The following is a 24078-nucleotide window of genomic DNA, read 5'->3' on the forward strand; positions in this document are numbered from 1 at the left end:
AGTGAGAGAGAGGAGGAGGGGGAGATGGGGAGACTCATTTCTGCTGCAGCTCATTTTCTTGAAATATTTCACATGAATATTGGCAGCAGTTGCGCTGCAGAAGACAAAAGGAAATGAACCGTGGCTGCTGGAGCCAAAGACAACACACAGTGTGAGAAAGTCTCGCTACGGTTACCGCTCGCAGCACAGTGAGAGACAATCTCAATCTAAGCTATTAAAAACTGCCTTGGGATATGGGAAACACAGAGGCAAGACAATGAGTTGGTATAGGAATGTTTGTGATGTAGCAAAGGAAAAATGAGCTTCTGTCACGGTGGACATTAAAGCAAGAAACACGTAAATTACACACCGGGGGTTCATGTGTCATCATCAAATGTCATTTGTCTGAGGGATATTTTGTTTGGTATTGAAAACCACACAGAAACAATCAGACTGCACTCAATGTTTATCTAACCTCTATTTCAGTTTTACTATTTCAGGCTTTTTAGTTCAGCCATTTCAGGCCAGTGGAGCAAACATTCCCTAAAATGAAACCCACGCGCAGTTACAAACAGTAAGGAGATGAATCAAGAAAAGGATGGGGTGAGACCCGGAGGTGGGTGGGGGGAGTGTGGCGTATGGAGCGGTTGTCTTAGTGTAAATGGCACCACCTCAGTGTCGAAGAGCAGAGGGCCAGCCATGCACTGCTGGGAATCAGTTTTCTCCCACCCTACATCTTCTTGACGAGAAACATGACTTGAAGCAAGAAACAGTCCTGCAGCACACTCAGCTCTGACATCACTGCTAACATAGTGTGTGTGTGTGTGTGTGTGTGTGTGTGTCTGTTTGTGTGTGTGTGCGCGCGCTTGTCTTTAGTTTTGGCGTGTCTGCATTGTTATCCAAAATGTCCACTGCATCTCAGAGTGTTTTGCCTTAAATTATTTGCTTATTGCATATTACTGATGCATTAAAGGGCAATTCACCAGTTTTACACGTGATGGTCAGTTTACGAATCCTGGGGAGTAGCCTACTACTCAGCCTGTGAAAACAGTTATTGGTCTGTAAGATAATGTAAGTTTGGCAACTGTGGAGGATTTTAGTCAAATCTTAGAGAAAATGACTCAAGTGGCATAATTTGAGGAATATCAGTTTGGACTTGGAGACAACAATTTTACAACACAAAGCCTGCGTTCCAATCAGGGGGAAAAGTTGTATAAAGTTTGACATTCTGGGATTCATAACATCAATTTTACAGGGTACACGGAATGGTTTGACCACAGCTGTCAGATTAATGTGACAGAAAAGAAAGAGTAGCATAAAATACAAATACACAAGTAACTTCATGGTTTTACACTTTGTTTTTTCTCCTGACTGTACTAATGAGGTAATGCACTGTTGACATACTATATAACTGCAATGCAATACTTGTAATTTTCAAGGCTGTACTTTGTGCTACTGAATTGCATTATATTATAAGGTGTTCATGTTATTTTGTCCACCCACGTGTATCTGCATACATACAGATTCACTGGCTGCAGTGAATAATTATATTTCCCAAAACGCCAGACTATTCATTAAAGTTGGGTGAATGTATTGCACTCAGATATTCACCCTCATCTCAGCTCCTCACACCCAGGTCACGCTTATGTTTCAGAGGTTGAGAGACGAGGCTCCAGGAGGACCAGGGAGAGGCTGACTTACTGTCAAAACAATCCACTCCAATCAACAACGGCCACTTCTGCCCTCTGCCTCTCCCCCAGACTTCTCTCATTCCTCGACTCAAGACCTTTTATCCTTTCCCCTGGACCCTTGTCTCCTCTGCCAACATCCCTTGATACCGTTTACACTAATTCATGTTCTTATCTTACAATGAGCCCAATAGTAAGATGGGTTTCAGTTCTGATTTACACACTTATATCAGTACTTCCATTATTGAATTACTTCCACTTTTATGTAGAATCTCGAATAATATTTCCATGACAAGATGATGATGATAATCATTCTAATAACAATAATAATAGAGGAGAAATGTAACATAAGGAAGTGAAAGTGATCAGACTTTCTCCAAACCATGTCATCGTGGGTTTTAGTCCATAAGGTATCCAGTGGATACAAGTTGGAACACATACATTCTGCTATTTTTTACACTAATAAGGTGTTTCAAGTGGTGACAGAGGTCAGCCGAGAGTTTTGTATTAATAACAGGAGCATCCGTATCTTGATAATAAAGTACTTTGTCATCAGCATTTAAAATAAAAAGTGATTTCATTAACATGCATACTCAGATGAAGATATGCAGCGTTTGTTTCCTCCTTTGTGCAGAAAGATGTGTTGGAACTCGGTGAAGTGATGACCAGGAGGGCTGCAGAGCCAAAGCAAGTCTAATCATGGATCATGACATGGAGGTATGGAAGTAGATCCCTTTAAAACCAATGCTAAAGTATCTGCATTTCAGATCGCATTCAAAAGGCCATGGGCAGACAGGAAAGGGACTTTACAGAGGGAGAAAAATGGAGAAACTTATGAAACTGAAGATGAGACGGCCTCCGATATTTTGGTGGAGTGGTTGGGGGCTCACAGGGCATGTTTTTGAGAGGCTGTCTGGGGGAGAGCTGCAGTGGTCAACGCAGAGCATAACTATAGCAAAAATAAAGAGGCTCTGCAAGGACAGAGATTAGAAAAAGTCAAGCTGGATGGAGAGTATTAAGTACAAAACCTGCAGGATTGCTACGGGATGCTGCCTGCCGCTTGGTTGTGTTGAGGCAGACAAAGACTCCTGGCAGTCTGTTCAGGAGTAAACGTGGTCTTGTCAGCAGTGATGGAGAGGCCTTGCAGAGGGCAGGACTTTCCAGGGGAAAAAAAAGCAGCGCAGTATTGTTGAGACTAAGTTTGAGGTGGTGGGCAGACATCCAACTGGAGATGTCAGTGAGGCTAGTGGAGATGCGTGCCTCAACCTGAGTGTCAGAGGATGGAAAAGAAAAGTCGTGGAAGTCGAGTTAATGATATATATACTATGCTGTACGCCAGATGAAATACTACATAAGGAGAGATGCCTGTTGGAGCAGCTTAGGCAGGTCACCGCAATTTTCTTTACAGAAGAGGTGAAAAAATAAGCAGAGGATTGCACAGGGCTATGGATCAACAAAAACACAAAACGTAATATTTTGTCTCAACCGTGCACTGGCAAAGTTCTGTACTGATGATATTAGATGTAACAATCAAAACGATCTAAAGTGCAGACATCAACATGTAATCAATGCATAAGTGCAGGCTGAAGTTGAGTTCGGACATGTGTGGAGTGGACAGTAATGAAGAGAGGAAAGAGGGAAAACAGCTGAAAGTGGAAACCAGTGTAGTGGAATATACAGTGTCAGGAGGTTTCCTTGGTTTTAGAGTGATAGCATACTTGAGAGAGGAGCCAGGCCGACTCTATATTTGCTGGGTGTGGCTGCAGACATGAATCAGTGTGTGTGAAAACTATCACTGCACTGGACCGAATTCCTCAATACATGCAATATGCACAGTGTAAATATTTATAGGACATAATTCAATACCAAATGAAGATGAATAATATATTTTATGACCCTATGCCTCTGTCCGGCTGAGGTTAACTGCTAACTATACTTTGGCACCACTCAACAGTAAGGGACCATGTATAGGTTGTTGTAGTTTATAGATCAACAGCTTTTTAATTCTCAGATCATAACAATTCCCTTTCGATAATTCCTCTCCAGGAAAATGCAAGATAATTGCTCTAATGATTATTAATTCACCGTTGAATAGTTGTATGAAGAATCATCTTCTGGAAGCAGTGAATCTGGACCTGAATTAATGTTTGATTGTTAAAGTTTACAGCAGGTGATTCAGTGAGTTACTGTAAAAAGAGAAAAAACTGTAGTAATGTCATATTGACATGCACACCTGCAGACTTAACTAGTTACTAAACTTGGTAACAAATCAGTTGTTCAAATGAACTTAAAACTGATGTATAAAGAATGAGCATTAGTTACAACTTATTAACCCTTAATTGTGTGAACCTTTCCTTGTAATATGTGTTACATGCCACATTTCACCGTAAAGACTGAACAGGTGCATTGCTTTTAAAATATGCAAAGAAAAAAAGTCATCATCAGAGGAGAGTATTCATGATCAGCTTTGTTACAGCCTTAGGAGCGCATATCTTTTTCTGTCTGTAATATCACTGTAACGGTTAAAAGCCCAAGCTTTGGGTCCAGAGCTTAACTCGATCATTTTTGCACTCAAGCCTTTGTATCGCGAGAGCAGGGGAAGAAAGGAAAAAACAGTTTTGGGGAAAGTTGAGCAGAGCAGAGATGAGGAAAGAGCTCTGCTGTGAGGGAGAGACACTGTGAGTTTTGCCATTCTCATCCTCTGGAATGCATCAGCTCCTCTAACTTATCTGTGCAAAGTCAACACACAACTGGATGCGCACGAGCAGACTCCAAAAGTTACGATGCGCATCTATTTATAGCAGCTCAGCGAAAGGTTTTCAGTGACTTTTCTTCTTCTCCGCAGTTTGCTTCTAAACGTTTATTCAGCAAAACCTGCAAGGAACGGTGAAGTAGTCCTCTGTCGGGTCTGAGGCGAATCTCCTGCTCGGGAGACAAGGTAAAGTAATGACTCTCTCCCTGCGCACTTTTGCGCATTATCATTTCTACACTGCATGCTTTTGCGGCTTTCGGCTGAATGATTTTCTAACTTTATGATAGTTTGAAGTCTTCACAGAGCGCAGCACAGTTGTTTTTCTTTTGTGCGCAGCATCTCTCCTCTGCGTCTTTTCCAATGTCTTTTATTTGAATTGTTTTGCAGCTTTGACTCCAGACTGCAGAGGTCGACGGGACTGGGAAACTAGTCGGGGGAGACTATTATATTCCACCGAGCACTGGAGTTGTACACTTGAGAGTGGATATGCCGGACAGTAAGAGTAGAGGACGGCTGCTGCAGTTGGCCGTGGCTCTGGTGGCCTTGCTGTCGCTCTACGCCGAGTTTGGAGACGCTTCAGAGGCGGCGGACAGCGGGGACAGCGAGCTGGTGACCAAGCACCCCGACTCCAGAGCCAACAGGGCCAAGAGGAGGGGAGGGACGGACGTCCTCAGAGGGTAATGCGACTATGATCATCCCCATTAGTCCATTTTGGACACAATTTCTTTTCTTTCTCTTTCCCATCAACTCTTTCACTACATACCAGTCTTTATTCCAACTGTTGATTTAAATTAGCATCTGTGTGTGTGTGTCATTTTTTGGCTGGGAGCAGGTGTCTGCTCCTTCTCACGTATAACTTGCTGCTCCTTCATGATCATTGAAGGTCAGAAACCCCTTCTTTTTTTTTTGTTTAATAAGGCAGACTCAGACCCATGAGTGACATTGTCTGTGATGGGAAGTTTGGAGCAAAGTTTAGTAATTAAATACTGGCAAGAATATCACATTCCTGCTGACTGCAATAATAAATTACATCCAAACAAAGGAGGCCATTGGTCGTGTGTGGCTGTGGCAGAGGGAGGGAGGGAGAGGGAGAAAGAGAAAGGGGGAGAGAGAGAGAGAGAGACTAACAGCCTAATCCTCTTTCTGGCCAAAAACACCACACCCCAGTTGTGGATAAATCACATCTGCAGCTGTACACAGTGGGTCACTGCTGGAGAGGTTCTGCATGTGTGTATGCGAATAAGAGAGCAGGAGAGAGAGAGAGAGAAAGAAAGACAGACAGAAGGAAAACAAGAAAGAAAAGAAAAGAAAGAAGGTCTGTGTCCAGTGATGACAGCAAACAGCTGATGAAGGTCACACAGTAGACAGCTCAATGAGCATTCTCCACAGGCATTTTTATTTGACATGCTTTAAGTTAATTTATCAGAACATCTGGGTTCAGAGGCAGGAAGTGCATACAGGCTGCATACTGTGTCACGCTGACTTACCACCATAAGAATGTTTCAGAGATCCAACAGGCTTCATTATTCACCTCATGGATCTGTTTAAAGTTACACAGCACAGTATATATGCCGACCTCTGGGTCAGTGCATGCCCAGGAGGTGATTACTAATTCCTGTAGGCCTGTCGCAGACCTGTAGGTGGCAGGATGGCCCAGCCGTTCACTTTCCATGTCACATGAAATATTTTTTACAGGTGCATCAAATTTCTCAAAACACCTTGTGCAGTGTAATGTTTTCCTCAGCACCTCACCTCCTTGTTTTGAGAAGTGCTAAATGTTGAATGCCAGGTTGCAGGTAACAAGCACCGTACTATAGTCTGGTGGTTTGAGGACCCCCGCAGTGGGTCACAAGATCAATCTAAAGGGTCTGCAGATACTTGCATGGATTAGGCGCATTATCCTATTATATATGATATAAACATTTTTTTTGAAAAATCCTTTGGCCTGTTCAGGATTAAAAAGAAGTGGAAAAAACTTCTTTTCTGAACCCCTTAATATTCTTGACACCCATAAATTGCTTCATTTTGTTTTGTCTCTAGCAAAAAAAAAAAGGCTGGGAGCCACTGGGATAGTCGATGACAATAAACGCATACTGTCCTGTTATTGCACAACATGTTTTTTGAAATGCAATGGACATTTTGTGGGTTTTATTCGGAGGGGGAGGGGCTCTGCGAAAACATAATTTCAGGATTTTGGGAGGGTCCGTGTGTTTGCTAATCCTTCAAACGTTGCTGGAATTTTTACTGAGTTGAAGGTGAGCATGTGATGACTGAATTTTGTTCCTTTGCCCGGACAACAGGGCCGGACTGCAAATTACTGCCCTGTTGAAGTGTCCTTGAGCAATGTGCCATAATTCCTGCTGCAGAGGGAGATTTCTGCAGAGAGGGTCAAAAACAGGAGTTTTGTTCCTACAGTATGTGGATCAGTAATCACTGAGCTTTCATCAGTGGAGAGACATTGAGGGTTTTGTATGTTGCACAGATTGTAAAGCTCTCTAAGACAAATCTGTGACTATGATCTAAATGAAAAAAATGTACTTGACTTGAGTGATCTGAACTCTGTGACACTGAGTGTTGACCTTCTGATGCTGCGTCTTCCACAGACCAAATGTGTGTGGCTCAAGGAACAACGCCTACTGCTGCCCAGGCTGGAAGACTCTGACTGGAGGAAACCAGTGCATTGTTCGTGAGTATCACCTCCACCATCCTAATATCAGTAAAAACTGAGTTCAGGTCATCTCCATCACCAGCAGTAGTTTTCCAGCAGTCCAGCACCCTGCTGTTCTCTACTGGAGCCTTCCAGTCACAGAGTATCACGCACTTTACCTAAAGCGTTACGCTCTGCTGGAAAAAAGACTCCTTCAGCCCAAGCTTGAATATTGATTGATTCTGAGCACATAAGAAATAAATTCATCCTCCTTCTTGAGCAGAATCTACTTAACAGCAGGAATCAAATGTTATTGTGAGTATGTAATTCTACTTTATTGATTACCCTTGTTGAACGAGTCTGTCATATGAAACCTACATGCCATTCCGGCTTGTAGTTTTCAGATAATTAATGAATATTAATAATACTGGCAGAGGTTTTGTTGCATTCAGGTGATTTAGAGTTTGAACAGGTGAAAAAGAAAGCTAACATTTATGATTCAGCTGTTCAACGCTACATTACAGCTTCAATAATTATTCAATCATCATAATATCACGTAAACCACTAGGTTCTTTCTAAATAGCTATAACAGAAGCTTTCTCTTTAGTTTATGCTCTCAGTGCAAAAACATTTCTTTTGATTTTGATGCCAAATATTCGTCGATCTGCCTAATTAAGGTGACTCATTTATGCAACTTTTTAAATCCAAATTTCCACATTAGCGATGGATTTTTGTGGCTAATGGTGGTGATGAGCCAATAACATGACCTAAAACAAAAAGGGAATTGGTCATTAATTTGGATCCATTTACTCTGGTATTCTGGCTGTGGTTTCTCTCTCTCTTTCTTTGAATTTCCTCCCCACCTCTCTCTCTCTCTCTCTCTCTCTCTCTCTCTCTCTCTCTCTCTCTCTCTCCCCCTCAGTAGACAGGAAGGCCTGAGAGGCTGTAGAGTTGTGTGATTGCAGACTGGCTGGTCGGCTGGCCGGATGCCTGTCGCGGCTCTAATGACATTGTTTAGCAGTGGGGTTCAGGGAGTAGGGGTCAGTGGCTGGACTCTACCTGATGGGAGCTGGGGGCAGGGGACCATGCCAACAACAGTCTGTGGGAAAGAACAACTGAGCGAAAACAACTGAAAACACACACTGGTGCTCATTTATGGCAACAGAACTCCAAGAAGAAAATAGCCCGACACCATTGCCAAGTGGGCTTCTATAATTTAACCATGATGAAAGTTAAAAGGAAGATTTGGCCATATTTGGACTGTGGTCTGTTTGAGTTTTGAAATATTATAGACGAGGGTTCAGTATGAGGTTTAGATCATGGCCTGAGTTGCACTAAATGAAATTCTAACCTGAAATTGAAAACCTGCAGCAGACAGGCTGACAGGCAACAGATACATAACATGAATTTTCTCTCACGCACAATCAAGACAAATCCTGGCACCATAACGTGAGCGCCGGACTGTTATTTCACCCTGCACCTGACGGAGGACGTTTTTATGTTGTTCAACTGAGTGTCATGTTCCTCTTTGCAGCGATCTGCCGGAGTTCATGTGGAGACGGTTTCTGCTCCAGACCCAACATGTGCACCTGCCCCAACGGCCAGATCGCCCCATCCTGTGGATCCAAGTCAGGTCGTTAAACAGCACCTCCTCCTTCCCAAGGAGAGAACTCCTTTGAAACTCACTATCATCTTGATGGGTTTTATTATATAGAGTACATGGACAGGGAGTTAACTGGCTGTTGGCCAATATATAAACACGTTAATGTTATGATTTGTGTAAATAGGAGTGTATGTCGAAGTGTTTTTTGGAAAGTACGACCTAGACTACACCCATGTCTTTGCATTTTTTTAATAAAGAACTGTAATCTTTCAGCATGCAGATGATAGATGACAGAAAATATGCAGTCTTAGATAAAAATGATAGAGATCGTAACTGGCTCAGCTTTTTTGAGTTCAGACTACACTGTGCCATCTTTTTTCTTTAGTTTTCTTCTCCTCATCATGAGTAATGAGCACTAACCAGCATGGTACAAGAATATGAGGTACTAAGCCAAAGAATCTCCTTGAAACATCCCCTGAAACTGCCCCAAGCAATTGATATATGTTGCAATCACGTTCTTGCAAATAGCGGTCAATCTCGTGGGTTGTTGTTGTTGTGTGTGTGTGTGTGTGAGAGAGAGTCGATTGGGTGTGTGTGCGCTTTGGAAGTCGTCCACGGTCAACATCTCTTCCATGTTGCTCTCTTGCAGCTCAACCCAGTGCGCTCATCTGTTTGCACACCATAAATTTCTAGGAAATTGTATCTGAGCTTGACTTTCAAGAAACATGGTTCAGAGTGCATTTTGTTTATGTTGTAAATCTGATCTGCCGTGTATGTTTGTGTACTGAGTTTAACTCCACTGTTGCTCTGTGTGTGTTTGTTTGTGTGTGTGTGTGTGTGTGTGTGTGTGTGTGTGTGTGTGTGTGTGTGTGTGTGTATTGTTCTGCCCACAGTCCAGCACTGTAATATTCGGTGTATGAACGGGGGATCATGTGCTGAGGACCACTGCCTGTGTCAGAAAGGCTACGTGGGAAACCACTGCGGGCAACGTAAGGATCACTCTGAAAAGATCCCTGTGACAAACATTATTATCATATTTTAACATTATTTAAGATGTATTTAAGACAAAAGGAACGCTCTGTCTATCAAACCATTGATTGGTTAAGGTTAGGTACATACTCCTTGGTTTGGCTTAGGCATTGGGAACCATTGTTTGGTTAGGTTTAGGCAAAAGGAGTCACATGATTAATGTTAGGGTAAGAATATCAGGGTCCGGCCAATCAGAGGACTAGGGGCATGACATGAAAAACCATACGTACAGTACACCCTCACAGAGCTGCTAGCTCGCCGCTAGCTAGTTTGGTATTGGTTAAAAACAACTCAGATGTGATCATGGCAACATTTCTAAAAAGAATGATGGTCGATGCCTGCTTGTTTCTCGCTCCATCTGACTTCTTTTAAGAAATGTCATTGCGTTTCCAGATCTCTGCAGACAATTTAGTGACTACAATGTTATCATAACCAATAAAAATGATGGCCAAAACTACAAACACAAGACCCAACTTGTGCAAACCAGAAATACGTTTTGAATTCTTTGTAACAAGTGTAAGTAGTGTCCTCATGTCAGTGTTGTGTCATAGTTTGTTTGTCTCTCTTTTCCTCTCCAGCGGTTTGTGAAAATGGCTGCCTTAATGGAGGACGGTGTGTGGCTCCCAACAGATGTGTGTGTACCTACGGCTTCACCGGGGCTCAGTGTGAGAGAGGTAACGAGCGCCCACTCGGCCCTACGCAGCATTTCTCCTCACTCCGTCTTACATCACACTGCCTCTGTGCTCCACATTCACTACTGATGAAGTGGTTTTCAAAGCCACACGTGCTTTTGTGAAAACGGGACTCAGTGTTGAATGGCGGTTGTTTTCTGTGTCCGAAGGCGACTCCTGCTTAGTCATGCCAACGGCTCCAGGAATGCGGTTTGTTGTGGAACATTTGCATGTCGAGCTTGAGCTCAGAAGTGATCATTTTTTTTCCACATCTGCTCTCAAACAATGCTGTTGGGAAAGTAAGGTCTTTCTAAAAGTGTGCTGTTTGTTAACTGAAGACCTCCCAACCTCCTGTGGTTGCTCTCTGGCACATGTGAGAAAAGGCTCCAAAGTATACAAGCACACGCAAACCAAAGGTGGCCTGCACTGTGTTTGTGGGTGTAATGTGCGCATATGCCGACGTGTGTGTGTGTGTGTGTGTGTGAGTGTGCTGCGTGTATGTGCCGGGGGTCTGTGGCGGCGATGACCTGTGGAGGTCAAAGTGGTGACCTTGTAAAGCTAATATTTGGATTGGCAGCAGAGCTCCTAATTAGCAATGTCCCTTTTAACGAGGCCATGGCTCAGAGGCCTGTCAGTCAAGGCTTTGTCCTTTGGTACTACTACTAATAAGACACTATCTGGTTGCTGAAGCACACTTCTACATGTTGTAACTTTGGTTTCCACTCCTTCCTGTGGAGGCTCGACCAGAGAGTGTGTGAGCCTGTTGAGGAATTCGAATGAAGTGCTTTTTTTTTTTCCAGCACACAGTATCTTATAGTTGTTCATATGTTTCAGGGAAACGCAATGAATCCAAGAGTCTCTCTGCTGTTGTGTCTCGTGTAATGATATACGGGCAAAGAATTTGACCAGATTTGATTTTAAAACGTCATGTAAGGTGACAAGAATGCCAGCTGGCCACTCGCTGTCTGCTGCTTTATGAATGGTCCTGTCTTGTCTGCCGCAGTGAGCATGTCTTTCTGTGAGTGAAACAGGCAGAGTTTTTGTTTGGGAACAGCTGCTTGGAGACCAAACTCCATCTTCAGACAAACACAAACGCACAGTCATTCATCTTAACAGTATAAGGTGCTGAATTGACATGAGGTCATTGTGTGTTCCTGTTTCCATGAAATCTGTGATCCTGAACTAACTACTACAGGTTGTTGATACATATTTTTTTCACAGTACTTATTATATATAGTTAAATATATATTGTGGTTATTTGGCACATTCATTTATTTATCAGAAATATATAGAAAATGCCAAATATTCCTTGGCGCTAGCTGGTAAGGGCGTTTTTTTTTACATTTTATATTGTTATTAATTGAATATCTCTAGACTGTTGGTTGGACCAGAGAAGCTATTTGAAAATGTCGTGGCTCTTAGGGATCTGATGATTGGCTATAATCATGATTTCGGCACAATTTATTGACTTATTAATGAAAATGTATCAGTCACTTGGTCCTGCGTCTTGCATTGGGTTTCACCAAGAAGTACAGAAAGTAGGCCAGCAGATTCGGTGGCGTTTTGGGTTAAGTTGCTTTCACTGGAATTTTCTTGGCTGGGATTCATCACCTCCCAAGGGAAATCCATTGTGCTCTCACACAAACACAAGCACATGCATAAAGTGCATGTGTACACATATCCATCTGCACATGTACAACCCCACTCTGTTTTTAGTGCAATTTACAGAACCGTGCCCCATTATGGCTTGATCTTATCACATTAGCAAGAACACGAGGTTTTCCACAAACACGTGATCTGACCAGGGGAGAAGTAGCTGCACTCAGGACTCAGAGGTTTTCTTGGATTCGTAAAGATCTTGGTGCTGTCCGGGCTCAACATGAACACATCCATAATGCGGAGCTGTGTGACTTTGTCCTGTATGCTGCTAAAGTGACTGGTGATCTGCTGACCAGCGGTCCCACCACCAGGCACAGCTGACTGCAGTGAAAATGCAGCTGGGTATATCAACATGCTCTTTGTTGGTTACAAATGTGATTTAGGTTGGAATGTGGGATTGGTGAGATCCAGCCACACTGCTGCTGATCGCACGCAGAGGCCTTTGCTCCTGCTGCAGAGTCGTTTAGCTTTGGGGCAATAAAGTCGAACTATCTGTGTGATGCCATTGAACACAATCGGGATGGTGAGAGAGTGGCTTGAAACATGGCAGCACGTGAGCTTCGCAGTCAATAGCTGAGGGGCTCTCTTGTCTCTTAATGCTTCACTGACTTTCCCCCATCAGACTCTGTTCTAGCCCAATGCAAACCTCATAGATAAAAAGTTTGTGTGTGTGTTTCTGTGTGTTTGAGTGTGTGCTCAACTTGCTAGTCCTGGGAGGATGGAGAAATCTGCTAACGGGCTGACAGGGAAGGCCCCACCCAGACATGAGACCCCATAACACATGCACGGAGACACACAAACATACTGTATCTACTGTATACTGGATACATGTGCACAAATGACACAAATGTTAAGGCATGTGAGGATGCCGTGAGCACCATCTGCGAGAATTAGCTCGAGGAATGGTGGATATGGAAAAGATTGACAGATTTTTTTGACATTTTGGAGTAGGAAAGTCTTTTGACCCACTTCCCGACAGGCTTCCGTCCTGTTCACACCGAGGCTGTTGTTGTGCATAAACTCACCGGTATCTAAGGAAGCCAACATTTCTATTGTGTTCTAAAAGTAAATGCACCTCTCTGCAGACATGAAATGGCTTGCTAATGAGATTACAAACTACTACTAACAAAACAAACTGCCCACTGCCATATTAAGATGCATGTTTCCAAAAGTAGAGCAGTAAAGCAAAAACAAGAGCAACAATTTTGTAAGTTTTGGTCTGTTTTGAGATCATCCCTGGCTAGACTGCGTATGAGGGGTCGGGACATTGGCTGTGTGTGTGTGTGTGTGTGTGTGTGTGTGTGTGTGTTTGAGTGCATTTGTGTGTGAACACGTGCGATTACTCCCAGATGTACAGGACATGGGTGGATCCCCCAGCTGTATGCAGTTCACAGAGAAGACAGTAAGATGACAGATGAAATGACACCACTTTCACCCTACAGCTGTCCGCCTCTCCCTGTTTACCTCAGCTGACTGTTTAAGTGCTGCACTTGTTTTTGTCTCATTCTATGCTCTGATCTTTATGTTTTTAGCGCTCGCTCTCCTCCCCTAACCGCTGTAATAATCAGCTATTATGTCAGATGGATTACGTGTAGCAGCCTAACAGTAATAACACATAAACCTTAATCTAATGAAAAGAGAAACTTGAGGTTTTTACACAGTCTGCTGTACTCAGCTTATATGGGAGCCATGTAAAAAACTTTCCATAGCTCCCATAATTACTTTTCCTATATACGGTGTATTCCTTTGTTGTTGTAGGTAATGTAGGCTTTAAGCAGCTACAGAAGATACCTGGCAACTGGTTGGGTTTGTTGTCTCAAAGCTAAACACTGTTGGGAGCATTGATGGAAGAAGTATTCAGATCCCTTCGGTAATTAAAAGTAAAAATAGAGCAATGTTACAAATATTCCATTACAAAAGTGCTGCGGTAAAAATTAAAGTAAAAGTACAGAAGGGGTTACAAAGGGGTATGTACTTATTTTAAGAATGGTCCCTTTGAGAGTGTTACAGATAAAGGATAAACTTTCTGGTAAATCAATGTAGTGGATTAAGTATATTTCCCTGTTGAATGTTGTGGTGTTGAAGTTGCCCTAAATGGAAATACTGGAAGTTCATGTACCTCAAAGCTGTAGCAAATGTACTTAGTTACTTTCTACCTCTGGGTGGAAGGAGAAGTAGACTAAGAATCAAAAGCATTCGGTCTCCAGTAGAGCCAGAGCAGGAGGGAGTGAGAAAGAGAAGGAGAGATGACCCAGTTCTGTTTCACACAGCGCTGGTGCCAGAGGCAGAGAGACCGTGGAGGCTGGGGTGCACGTGACGGGTCTGGGCTGGGCCCCGGTCCACACGGGAAACGCACAATGTCTCGTTTGTTTTAAACGACTGCACTGTTGGAACTGCTCTCCCTCTTTCCTCTTGCTGTCTGTTGTCTGCCGTGAAATGTGGAAATGATTTTTGCCTTTGGATCCCGGCCAGATTCTTTTGGGAGGGATGAGTTTTTCCCTCTCTCTCTCTTTCTCTCTGCCCCTATCTCTGTTTCACCATCTTCCAGTCCTTCACCTGATAAGATTCAACGATTTTCTCAAATCTATGGGGAGGTTGCAACTAAGGAGTGGTGCTTGGAGAGAGGATGAAGTGAGGGGATAGATGCATGCAAGCAGTGGGATCAAGGGAATTAAGACCAAGTTTGAAGGGGAGGAGAGATGAGGAATCTCAGTGGAGGGACTTTCTTCACACTCCTCAGCTCATATTTATTATAAACTACTTAGTTTTAATTCTACATTTCTGTAGCTAGTGTGGAAATCACCTACTGTGTTCCATAGACACACCCTGTCAGTCAGTCTCTGCCGGCCTTAGGGATGATGACCTGTTCCCTAGATTGTGTTTGACTAGAAAAATAATAAAAATCAGCTCGCTACACGGTAAATGCTGCCTTTAAAACACAGGTAAGTGATAAATACGAGGAGCTAAAGAACTGATGATCATAAAATATGTGCACCAGACTGATTTTTCATTGTCTGGGTGTTCTTGCTTATTCTAGCTTGTGTCTATTACTCTTCACAGCCGCCCACACAACTTAAAAGGTTTTCCAGACCTCTTCCCTATCTCTGCTTTTCTCTCTGTCTCACACACACACACACACACACACACACACACATGCACGTACAATGCACCTGAGAGCCAGACCGATTAAAATGCCAGAAGCAGACAATGCATTCTTTATGGAGTGTGTTACTGTCCGCTGTGCAGTGCTTTCATCACATATAATGTGAGCGACTTGTAGATGTCATGCAAAATTACATTCAGTTTGAGCGTTTCTAGTTTTTATATACGAACAGTTCTTTACTCACAGAAGCGACTTCAGGCGTTGGGTTCCTCAGCATTGTATTAGTTTTCATTATCACAGTTTTGATTGAAATGTTCCACGACTTAACTGCTTTTGCGTTTTGTGCAATCTCACATACTTGAACCAGTAGAAGTTTTTTTTCTAATTGCATTCACCTTTCGCATTGTGTTTGTACTGGAAATGAAAGACAAAAGCAAACTCCTGCATTGCCTCTACAGACTACCGCACTGGGCCGTGCTTCGCCTCGGTGAATAACCAGATGTGTCAAGGCCAGCTCACAGGCATTGTGTGCACAAAGACTTTGTGCTGCGCCACAGTGGGACGGGCATGGGGTCACCCCTGTGAGATGTGCCCAGCCCAGCCTCACCCCTGCCGTAGAGGGTTCATACCGAACCACCGCACCGGGGCGTGCCAAGGTAAAGTCTGTTCCTCAGCGTGTCTGTCTCTATTTCTGTTTTTGTCTCTTTTTTTCCCCCTCTGTCACTCTCCCCCTCCTCTCCTTCTACAACTAAAGTGCTGCTTCTATCCTCTCTGTCCATTTTAACTCACTCCTTGTCTGCCTTCACTCCTCTCCCTCTGTCATCCCCTCATATCTTCCCATCATCCCCTCTCCAGAGGATTAGTTCTAATTGGGTTAAATTGGGGTGGGTGGCAGTGCCTCCCACATGTGTATGGAATGCCCGCAGACACCCGCTGTGGCGCGACTGTCAGAGTCAGTAACACGGGTCAGTGGCGGTGCCACGTGGGAGAGCTCATTTCTGGTAAGACGGCCCTCTGCCCGCCTGCTCTAGACCCAACAACATCAGAACCTCTGCAGGGGAGGCGGACCTGAGCCAGGCCCCAGAGGAACATGGAGTACTCTGAGACTGCATCAGGTCACAGCCTCCTGGAGGTTTTCAGTCTGAAACCTACGTTTTAATCTGTTTAATCACCAATGTAACTCACAAAGTCACAGATTTTAAATTTTTTCCCATGTATTTTTGGATGACTAGATTGATGGATAAACCCAGTGCTCCAGATCATCTCTCCAATGTCATCATAGTGTCCCTCCTTTGCAAGCAAATCTTTTTATACATCAGTCACTGTATGTGAACTATGTTACTTTCTATTTGACTGTGAGTCTGCCCTTTCTGCATTTCCCTCCCTCTTTCTATCTCTTCCTTGGTTAACTTGGCTTCAATTTCTGTTCCTCCTGCAGGAGACATTCCTCTCCCTCTTTCTCTTTTCCCTTGTCACTTTGTTTTTAGCAGGAAATTCAGAGCCAGACTGTTAAAACAGACCCAGTTTCAATCCGTGCACATCCTGGCGTTTGCAGATTTGGTGTTAATGTTCTTCTGTGTCTATGTGTTACCCTCTTGCCCCTGCGCTGACTTTATTTTACCATCTCTGTGTTATTTCTCTGATTTTGTACATTAAAGGAATCTGTGTGCTCGTGTTTGTGTTCATTTGCGATTGTATGCTTTGTATGCACAGATGTGGACGAGTGCCAGGCCATCCCTGGCATCTGTCAAGGGGGAAACTGTATCAACACAGTGGGATCCTTCGAATGCAAGTGCCCCGCTGGGCACAAGTTCAACGAAATTTCACAAAAATGTGAAGGTAAGAATCAAGCTTGCAGCCATCACATCAAAAGTGTAAAATGTCTTACTTTCAGTGTTAGCTAGAATGACAGAGTGGACTAAAAAGACTATTTTCAAAGTCCTTAATTAACTGTGGGAAAGTAGAGTCAAAAACCACATCCGTCTAGTTGTGGTTAACAACACCTCAGTCGTGGTATTCTGATTATTACTTTGTGGGGAAAGACCACACATAAGCCACTTTGGCCTTCCCTTGAAATATGTTTAATTAAACCGAATAGAGGACTCAGCTTTCTCTCAGTAATTCCCCAACACTTTAATGTGTGGCTCAAAGAAATGTTGATTTAATGTGTTTTTTTTCCCCCTTTGTATGTGTTAAAGCAAGACTCTGTGCGTTTTGGAAGAATAAAGAACATATTTTTAATCTTACAAATAAGAGGTTTAATTCGTGAACAATAAATCACACAACTGGTTTATTCAGTACACTAATGCCCCAATCTTACCTGGTCTGGCTGGACCAGTATCTTGGGGTGGTTTATGTAAATATTGCTGTATAATACACATTACTGACTTATGACTCTTCTGCATTTGCGCTACTCTTACATTAGAGCGGCATTTTAGCTGAATGCTAACCAGTAGTTTAGCATTTAGTCGTTAGACGCTGTTCAGCAAAAGTTAGTTATTCTCGCTATAAAAAAAACTTTTCAGCCAGGTGTGTCACGCACAAAGTGAATCAAAACTGTCAGTGAAGATTATGTCCACATGTTGTTTTGAGCAGACATTTTCTCTCAGCTGGAGATCCTAACAACCAACTTCTGACTGGCTCACAGAACTGTCAGACCACACTCTTTTCTTACTTTATAATTGTGGCCACCGAGAGACTCAGTATTTTTGTAATGTTTCTGGCTGAAAAAATCTTCACTAAAATCCCTCTTCTCACTTCTTTGCTTCTACAAATAAAGACCTACAGTGAGCCTGTGAAAAATATTGGCTTATTAAGACATAAATATGACGATTTCCAGACCAAGTTTAACGCTGGTGAAACGGACTGAGCGGGGTTTTGTGGCACTCAATTTGCAGAGTAAAATATGTGCTATTTTATGCCCAGAAATAATTGCCGGAAAACTTCTGGACTGTGTAAAAGACATTTCAAAGGGGTCTAAGTTACAGTGTATTTTTTAACAGACATTGTGCATGATGATGTGCACTTGGTGGTTAACGGTGCTAACAGAAGAGCTGCTACAGAGGCCCCTGGATTTAATATCCTGTGACAATGCTTTATTTCCATTGTCATTGCCAACATGTGCTCTAGGCTCTCTTTAAGACATTCATATTTCAAGTTAGTTTTCAGTGGAACTGCTTTCATCGACAGTTATGATTACTGTGCAGTTTTTAGCAATATAGAAAAAACAAACGGGAAGTTATAAGACATTCTTGATCCTCTCCTCTCTCCTCTCCATAGATCTGGACGAGTGTTCGAATATTCCAGGTCTCTGTGGTGTAGGTGAATGTTCAAATACTGTTGGCAGCTACTTCTGCAAGTGTCCCCAGGGATATTACACCTCTGTGGACGGATCCAGGTGTATAGGTGAGTCCTTTGTCTTACTTGCGGTCACACCCCTCCAAAAAGACAACTGACCATTGCGTTTGCTTTGGTTCATTGTTCGTAGGATAGAAAATTTGAAACAAAGCAGTTGAGCATAAAATGAGGTGCTGCCTCATTCTCTTTCCTTTTTCCATCACATTTTGGTTCTCCTCCCTTTATGCCTGGCACTGAGAGCAGAAAGAACTGAAATCTGTCCAACGTTCCAGCTGGTAGAATTTAGGTCAGTAGTCACTTACTTGTTTCAAGTTCCACAACAATGAGCTATATTCTCTTTAAGTGAGGAAGAGACGTGAAGGAAAACGAACTCCTCTCGTGCTCAGGTGACTTTGTTTTTTTGACGTCATGGCTGGAAGAAGTAAAGTGTGTTTGCGTCTTTGAGTCAGCCTGCATGTACAGTGAAGTGTGTATACATGTGCAATTAAACAGTCCACATCCTGGGAGGTTGATAACTGTGTCCGTATTTACACACGCACACACGCACACATGCACACACACGCGCACACACACACACACACACACACACACACACACACACACACACACACACACACAATCACCAGAAAAGCCTGTAAAGCTCAGCTCAGTTTGACCCAAAACAGAACAGGGAGGAATTTGGGTCATAATAGTTCATTAGATGTACACACACATACTCACACAAGCATGCATACACACATGCATTTACACACAAACGTATGCAAACACACTCATATTACCCCCCAAGGAGAGGATGTTTGTGAGGATGGAATGTCTGAGTCTTTTGCTCCAGAAAACTATTGCGCCAAACATTTTAGTCTGTTTCTCATGCAGCAACACTCGACATTCAACATCTACTCCGGCCCCTGAAGAGCCCAACTGTTTTTCCTCGAGCCAACTCTACGCTTGCCTGACAACTTGTCGAGCTTAACCAAGCAATCAGGAGTGTAGCCTGTCAGTTTCTCCATGCGAATACGCTGGATGGGCTGGGTGTGAAACACGACATGATATATTTATGTTAATAGGGAACCTGAGCATTAGTCATGCTTGTGCACAGTGCCAGAAAATGCAGGATGTAGGAAAGGTTCCCATAAATAGGAAGTGATGGCTATTGGAAGTGGCTCCCATCTTCCAAAAGATGGAAAAGCTTAAGCAACGACGGCTACTTTTTGATTGTACTTCTGCCAATTTGCTCAACGCGCAGACAACACATGCCGTATTCTATACAGCACGGTTGGGTTAACTGCCTTCATGCTGTGTTGTTTCCCACAGATGTTCGTGGTGGGTACTGCTACGCTAGCCTGGTGAACGGGCGCTGCGCCAACCAAAACTCGCAGCTGTTGACCAAAATGCAGTGCTGCTGTGATAGTGGACGCTGCTGGTCTGATGGGTCCACTCCTGAAATGTGCCCCATTCGTGGAACAGGTTGGGTCACCCACCATCGTATGCTTTTAATTTCTTTGTCTTCATGTCTCAGCACAGCGCTAACCTCCTGTTGTCTTTCACATGTGCATTTTAGAAGAATACCAGAAACTGTGCATCCAGATACCTGATACAAACGGTGGAGCACTGATACCCGGTCGTGTCCCAGGGCTCCCCGACCTTCCCGGTATCTACCCAGTTCCATATCCTGGTCATACTCCTGGGCAAGGTCCTGTCCAGATTCCTGGGCAAATTCCCATCCGGGTTCCAGGCCATGTCCCTGGTCAAGTACCGGGGCAAGTTCCAGGTCACACTCCAGGACAATATCCAGGACCGTATCCAGGACAGCTACCTCTACAGCCTCCTCCAGGTATGGTGCTGCTTTTAGCTTGAGTTGGATTCTCGTTCACAATCATAAAATCAGAATCAGAATCAGAATTACTTTAATAATCCCCAGGGGGAAATTGCTTTTTGTTACACACAGCTCCAAAAGAATAAGAATAAGAATAAACAAAATGACACGTCTTCAGAGTTGACATGTGCCATAATAGCTTAAAACTAATTCTGATCTGATGCGGTAGATGTGCAATGCTTGACTTCCTACTGGTCTGGTGTTGCCATGTTCAAAATCCCAGTTTTGCGCAATCCGAACCCACACCCTCAAGCTAATGAGCTAGATGTGAATGATGGAAAACGACTTTGATTGTGCAGTGACAGAGGGTTCATCTGGGTATTGTTGTCAAGACATCTAAAGTAATGTCCAGAGGAAAATCTCCTAGCTGGCAGAAAACATTGTTGCATGTTTACAGACCAGACTGCAAAATCTGCCACAATAACATTTCCTCTCGAACAATTTTTCAAGGGAGCATCTCTTAAGCTTCTCTTAAGAATTCAGCAACTCAGAGAGAAAGATAGTGGTGCAAAGTGGTGTGTAGATAGGTCTGGCAATGCAAGAATACATGCCTATGAAATGCCATTGTGCCTATGCAGCCAGTTCAGATGTTGTGTTTCCTGTAGCCTACTGCTTTGTTTGTTCATACCGTATGTACATTTTCGTTGCCAAAAAAATAAACAAAATAAAAGCAACAGCAAATGAAAAAATAAACAACAACAGCATTTGCCAATTATATGTTTGTGTGAACGTTTCTGTCAGGTCCTGGTATTATCCAAACCCAGAATATCACCAACATGTGCCAGGCCTACCGCAACCTGTGCCTTAACGGCAGGTGTATCCCCATGCCGGGCATTGGATATCGCTGTGAGTGCAACATGGGCTTCAGGTTGGACGGAAGAGGAGAGTGCATCGGTAAGTTTCTGACAGTGAAGGGATCGAGTTTCTTGAGCAGTAAAAGTGGACGCACATGAAGGTGAAGAAGGTTTATGAGCTCTATGTTGGTTCTGCAGATGATGATGAATGTGAGAGAAACCCGTGTGCACACGGAGAGTGTGTGAACACCCCTGGGTCTTACATCTGTCAGTGTCCTGTTGGATTCCAGACCACTGCAACCAGGACGGAGTGCCGAGGTTACACATACACACACGGCTGCACACGTGTACACACACTTCAGTAGAGGATGCATGTGTTTACTCTAATATCTGTTTGTTTCTGCCAGATCTGGATGAGTGTGTGGCCAATGGTCGTATCTGCAACAACGGTCGCTGTGTTAACACTGAGGGCAGCTTCCACTGTGTCTGCAACGCTGGATTTGAGATTTCAGCAGATGGCAAAAACTGTCAAGGTCTGTTAAACTCTGACATCTGAATTTGTGGAGTAGAGACATATTTAAAGGGCAGTTTTCTGTAATGACCACAGTATGTGTAACGTTTAATGGACTGTGGATCTGTTGGAGGTGGTGATTTAATACCAAAGCGTGTTGGAGGCATATGCCTCAATAGATGGGATTTTAAATGATCATGCTAGTGGTTTTGTGTGTTTCAGTCCATTAACTACAAAATACATACATTTCATGTTACCACCAACAGTTTTCCAAAGGACTACATATTAACTGTATTTACCTCTTAAACATCCATTCAGTTGCATTCATTTCAGTTTGATATAAGGTCCTGAAAACTTGCAAGGCTGGCAAACTTGGCTTAAATAGGCACTCCATCAAAGGAAACCTTTTGTTACCATTAAGGAGCCAGTATAAGCCCCCCTGCACTACTCTGTTCTGCCACCCCCCACCCCCTATCTTTTGGATGCTGTATAAGGAGGGGACTGTGTCCAACCATTTGTTTAACTTTCTTTAACTCTAGGTTTCTTTTTAAATTCTCGACACATATATTTCTGTCGCTGTGCGTGTGTTGATTTTCTGAACATATGTAATGATTTGGCAGTACAATCAGTCCAATGGGTGACTGTGCTTGAATTTGCCAAGGAGACTTTTCAAAATATCATTTGCTTGCCGCTGCATTTGTAAAAGCAAGCAAATATTTTGTTTATCTCTGTTTAGTAAGAATTTAAAGTGTATGAAATTTGTTGTACGTAGATTAAACCATCAAAACCACCACATCAAATCAAATTGTCTCATACATTCGTGCACAGCATAGTGAAATCTGATCTCTGCATTTAACCCATCCTGAGTATTAGGAGCTGTGGGCAGCCACTGTACAGCCTATTTATGCCTTTAACCATATCTTTCCTGAATGCACCGCCATCAATCTATTTGTTTCTGTTCGTCCTCAGACCAGGACGAATGCCTCATCAGGAACATGTGCCTCAATGGACTGTGTATTAATGAAGATGGCAGCTTCAAATGCATCTGTAAACCTGGATTCCTGCTCGACACCAGTGGACGCATGTGTGTAGGTGTGTTTGTCAGAAAGCCCACAGACTGACAGATTGTCACAGTCGCATCTCTACATCACCAGAATATGTTTTGGGTCAGTTGTTCCCTGTATCTGCATTTTTGGCTAGCTTGGAATGTGGCTACCTCTCTGTCATGTTAGTAGCTACATTTTGTGAGTCTTAGCACACAAGCCAAAAATCCCCCTAAAAGCCATGGAAAAATCCCTCCGCATCCTGGCAGGCCAGCTGGACATGTGGATATTTGGGGCCAGCCTGTTTTGAGATTCTAGCAGACAGCCTTCCCTAAACTTGTTCATTGCTAAGAGAAAAGAGATTTGGCCTTCTCCTGAAATTGACAAAACATGCCACATTAGGACTGATTACATTAAGAGACACAAACTTGTGAGTCACATAGCAGTTGATCAACCATTTTGTTGTATACGGCACTATCATGTGCTGTCTGGAACCTCAGATGATCAAACAGATTTTAATTGAAATAAATTTAATGTAATATAACAAATGAAATGGGTAACATAAATCTCCAACTAGCCAACAAATGCTCCGCAGAGAGCAGTATTTTCAGTGTATAACCTGCAGCCATCTTGTTCCACGTGGCTTCAGATACAGACGTTTGATCTCAGAGACACTGACCTGGTTAAGTCATGGCAGAATAAATAAATAAAAGTGCAGGGTGTGGGTGAAGTGTGCTGATGTATGCAGTCATTAATGAAATGTGTAGTCTAAAGGGGCCCTGGGGCCTCATCATCTACAGTCTGTCTGTCCCCCAACACGCCCAGACAGAACACACACACACACACACACACGCTTATGCCTGCATGCCATATCATTGTTTACGCTCATTATGATAATTATTGTAATGCGCTGACGGGATTTAGGGGAAGGAAAAGAAAGTTTTCTTAGTTGAGGTCATAAAACTGAAACTGTGCAGCAGTGTTGGCTGCATTTTTTAATGAATCAAGTACCCGAGGACTTTAATAACCACTGCTTCAGCAGGAAATTGGTTTTACTTTAATAGTTTCTAACCTTTTACCATTCATTTTGTGTAGAGTGCATGAAGAAATGATTTTGCTGTATCTGCTTCTAGACATTGATGAGTGTGAGACTCCAGGCATGTGTATGAACGGCCACTGCCTCAACACGGAGGGATCCTTCCGCTGTGAGTGTATGGCTGGGATGGCGGTGGGCCTGGATGGACGGGTCTGTGTCGGTGAGTGAAGGTTTCGTCTCCAGAAATGGTTCATGTGTTCATTTTGGATAACGTGGCAAGCAGTAATCTCACACCAGTCTCCCATCAAAACTAACACCCTCTTTAAATGAAGG

The 24078-nt window shown here is 43.2% G+C and overlaps 1 protein-coding gene across 1 annotated transcript in view; it reads left to right on the top strand.

Moving 5' to 3' along the window:
- The first annotated feature begins 4871 nt into the window (after window positions 1–4871).
- The window catches only part of fbn1 (fibrillin 1), a 57973-nt gene continuing 38766 nt past the window's right edge, over window positions 4872–24078 (top strand). The window contains exons 1-15 of the mRNA XM_070836246.1: window positions 4872–5096; window positions 7023–7105; window positions 8601–8699; window positions 9563–9658; window positions 10277–10372; window positions 15590–15787; window positions 16845–16970; window positions 18411–18536; window positions 19800–19952; window positions 20047–20319; window positions 21103–21255; window positions 21354–21473; window positions 21563–21688; window positions 22636–22758; window positions 23843–23965. Coding sequence (XP_070692347.1) covers window positions 4906–5096; window positions 7023–7105; window positions 8601–8699; window positions 9563–9658; window positions 10277–10372; window positions 15590–15787; window positions 16845–16970; window positions 18411–18536; window positions 19800–19952; window positions 20047–20319; window positions 21103–21255; window positions 21354–21473; window positions 21563–21688; window positions 22636–22758; window positions 23843–23965 — 2086 coding nt within the window. The 5' untranslated portion in view covers window positions 4872–4905. The remainder of the gene's footprint in view (window positions 5097–7022; window positions 7106–8600; window positions 8700–9562; window positions 9659–10276; window positions 10373–15589; window positions 15788–16844; window positions 16971–18410; window positions 18537–19799; window positions 19953–20046; window positions 20320–21102; window positions 21256–21353; window positions 21474–21562; window positions 21689–22635; window positions 22759–23842; window positions 23966–24078) is intronic.

Source organism: Pempheris klunzingeri, chromosome 1, assembly GCF_042242105.1.
Source record: "Pempheris klunzingeri isolate RE-2024b chromosome 1, fPemKlu1.hap1, whole genome shotgun sequence".
Taxonomy (NCBI): domain Eukaryota; kingdom Metazoa; phylum Chordata; class Actinopteri; order Acropomatiformes; family Pempheridae; genus Pempheris; species Pempheris klunzingeri.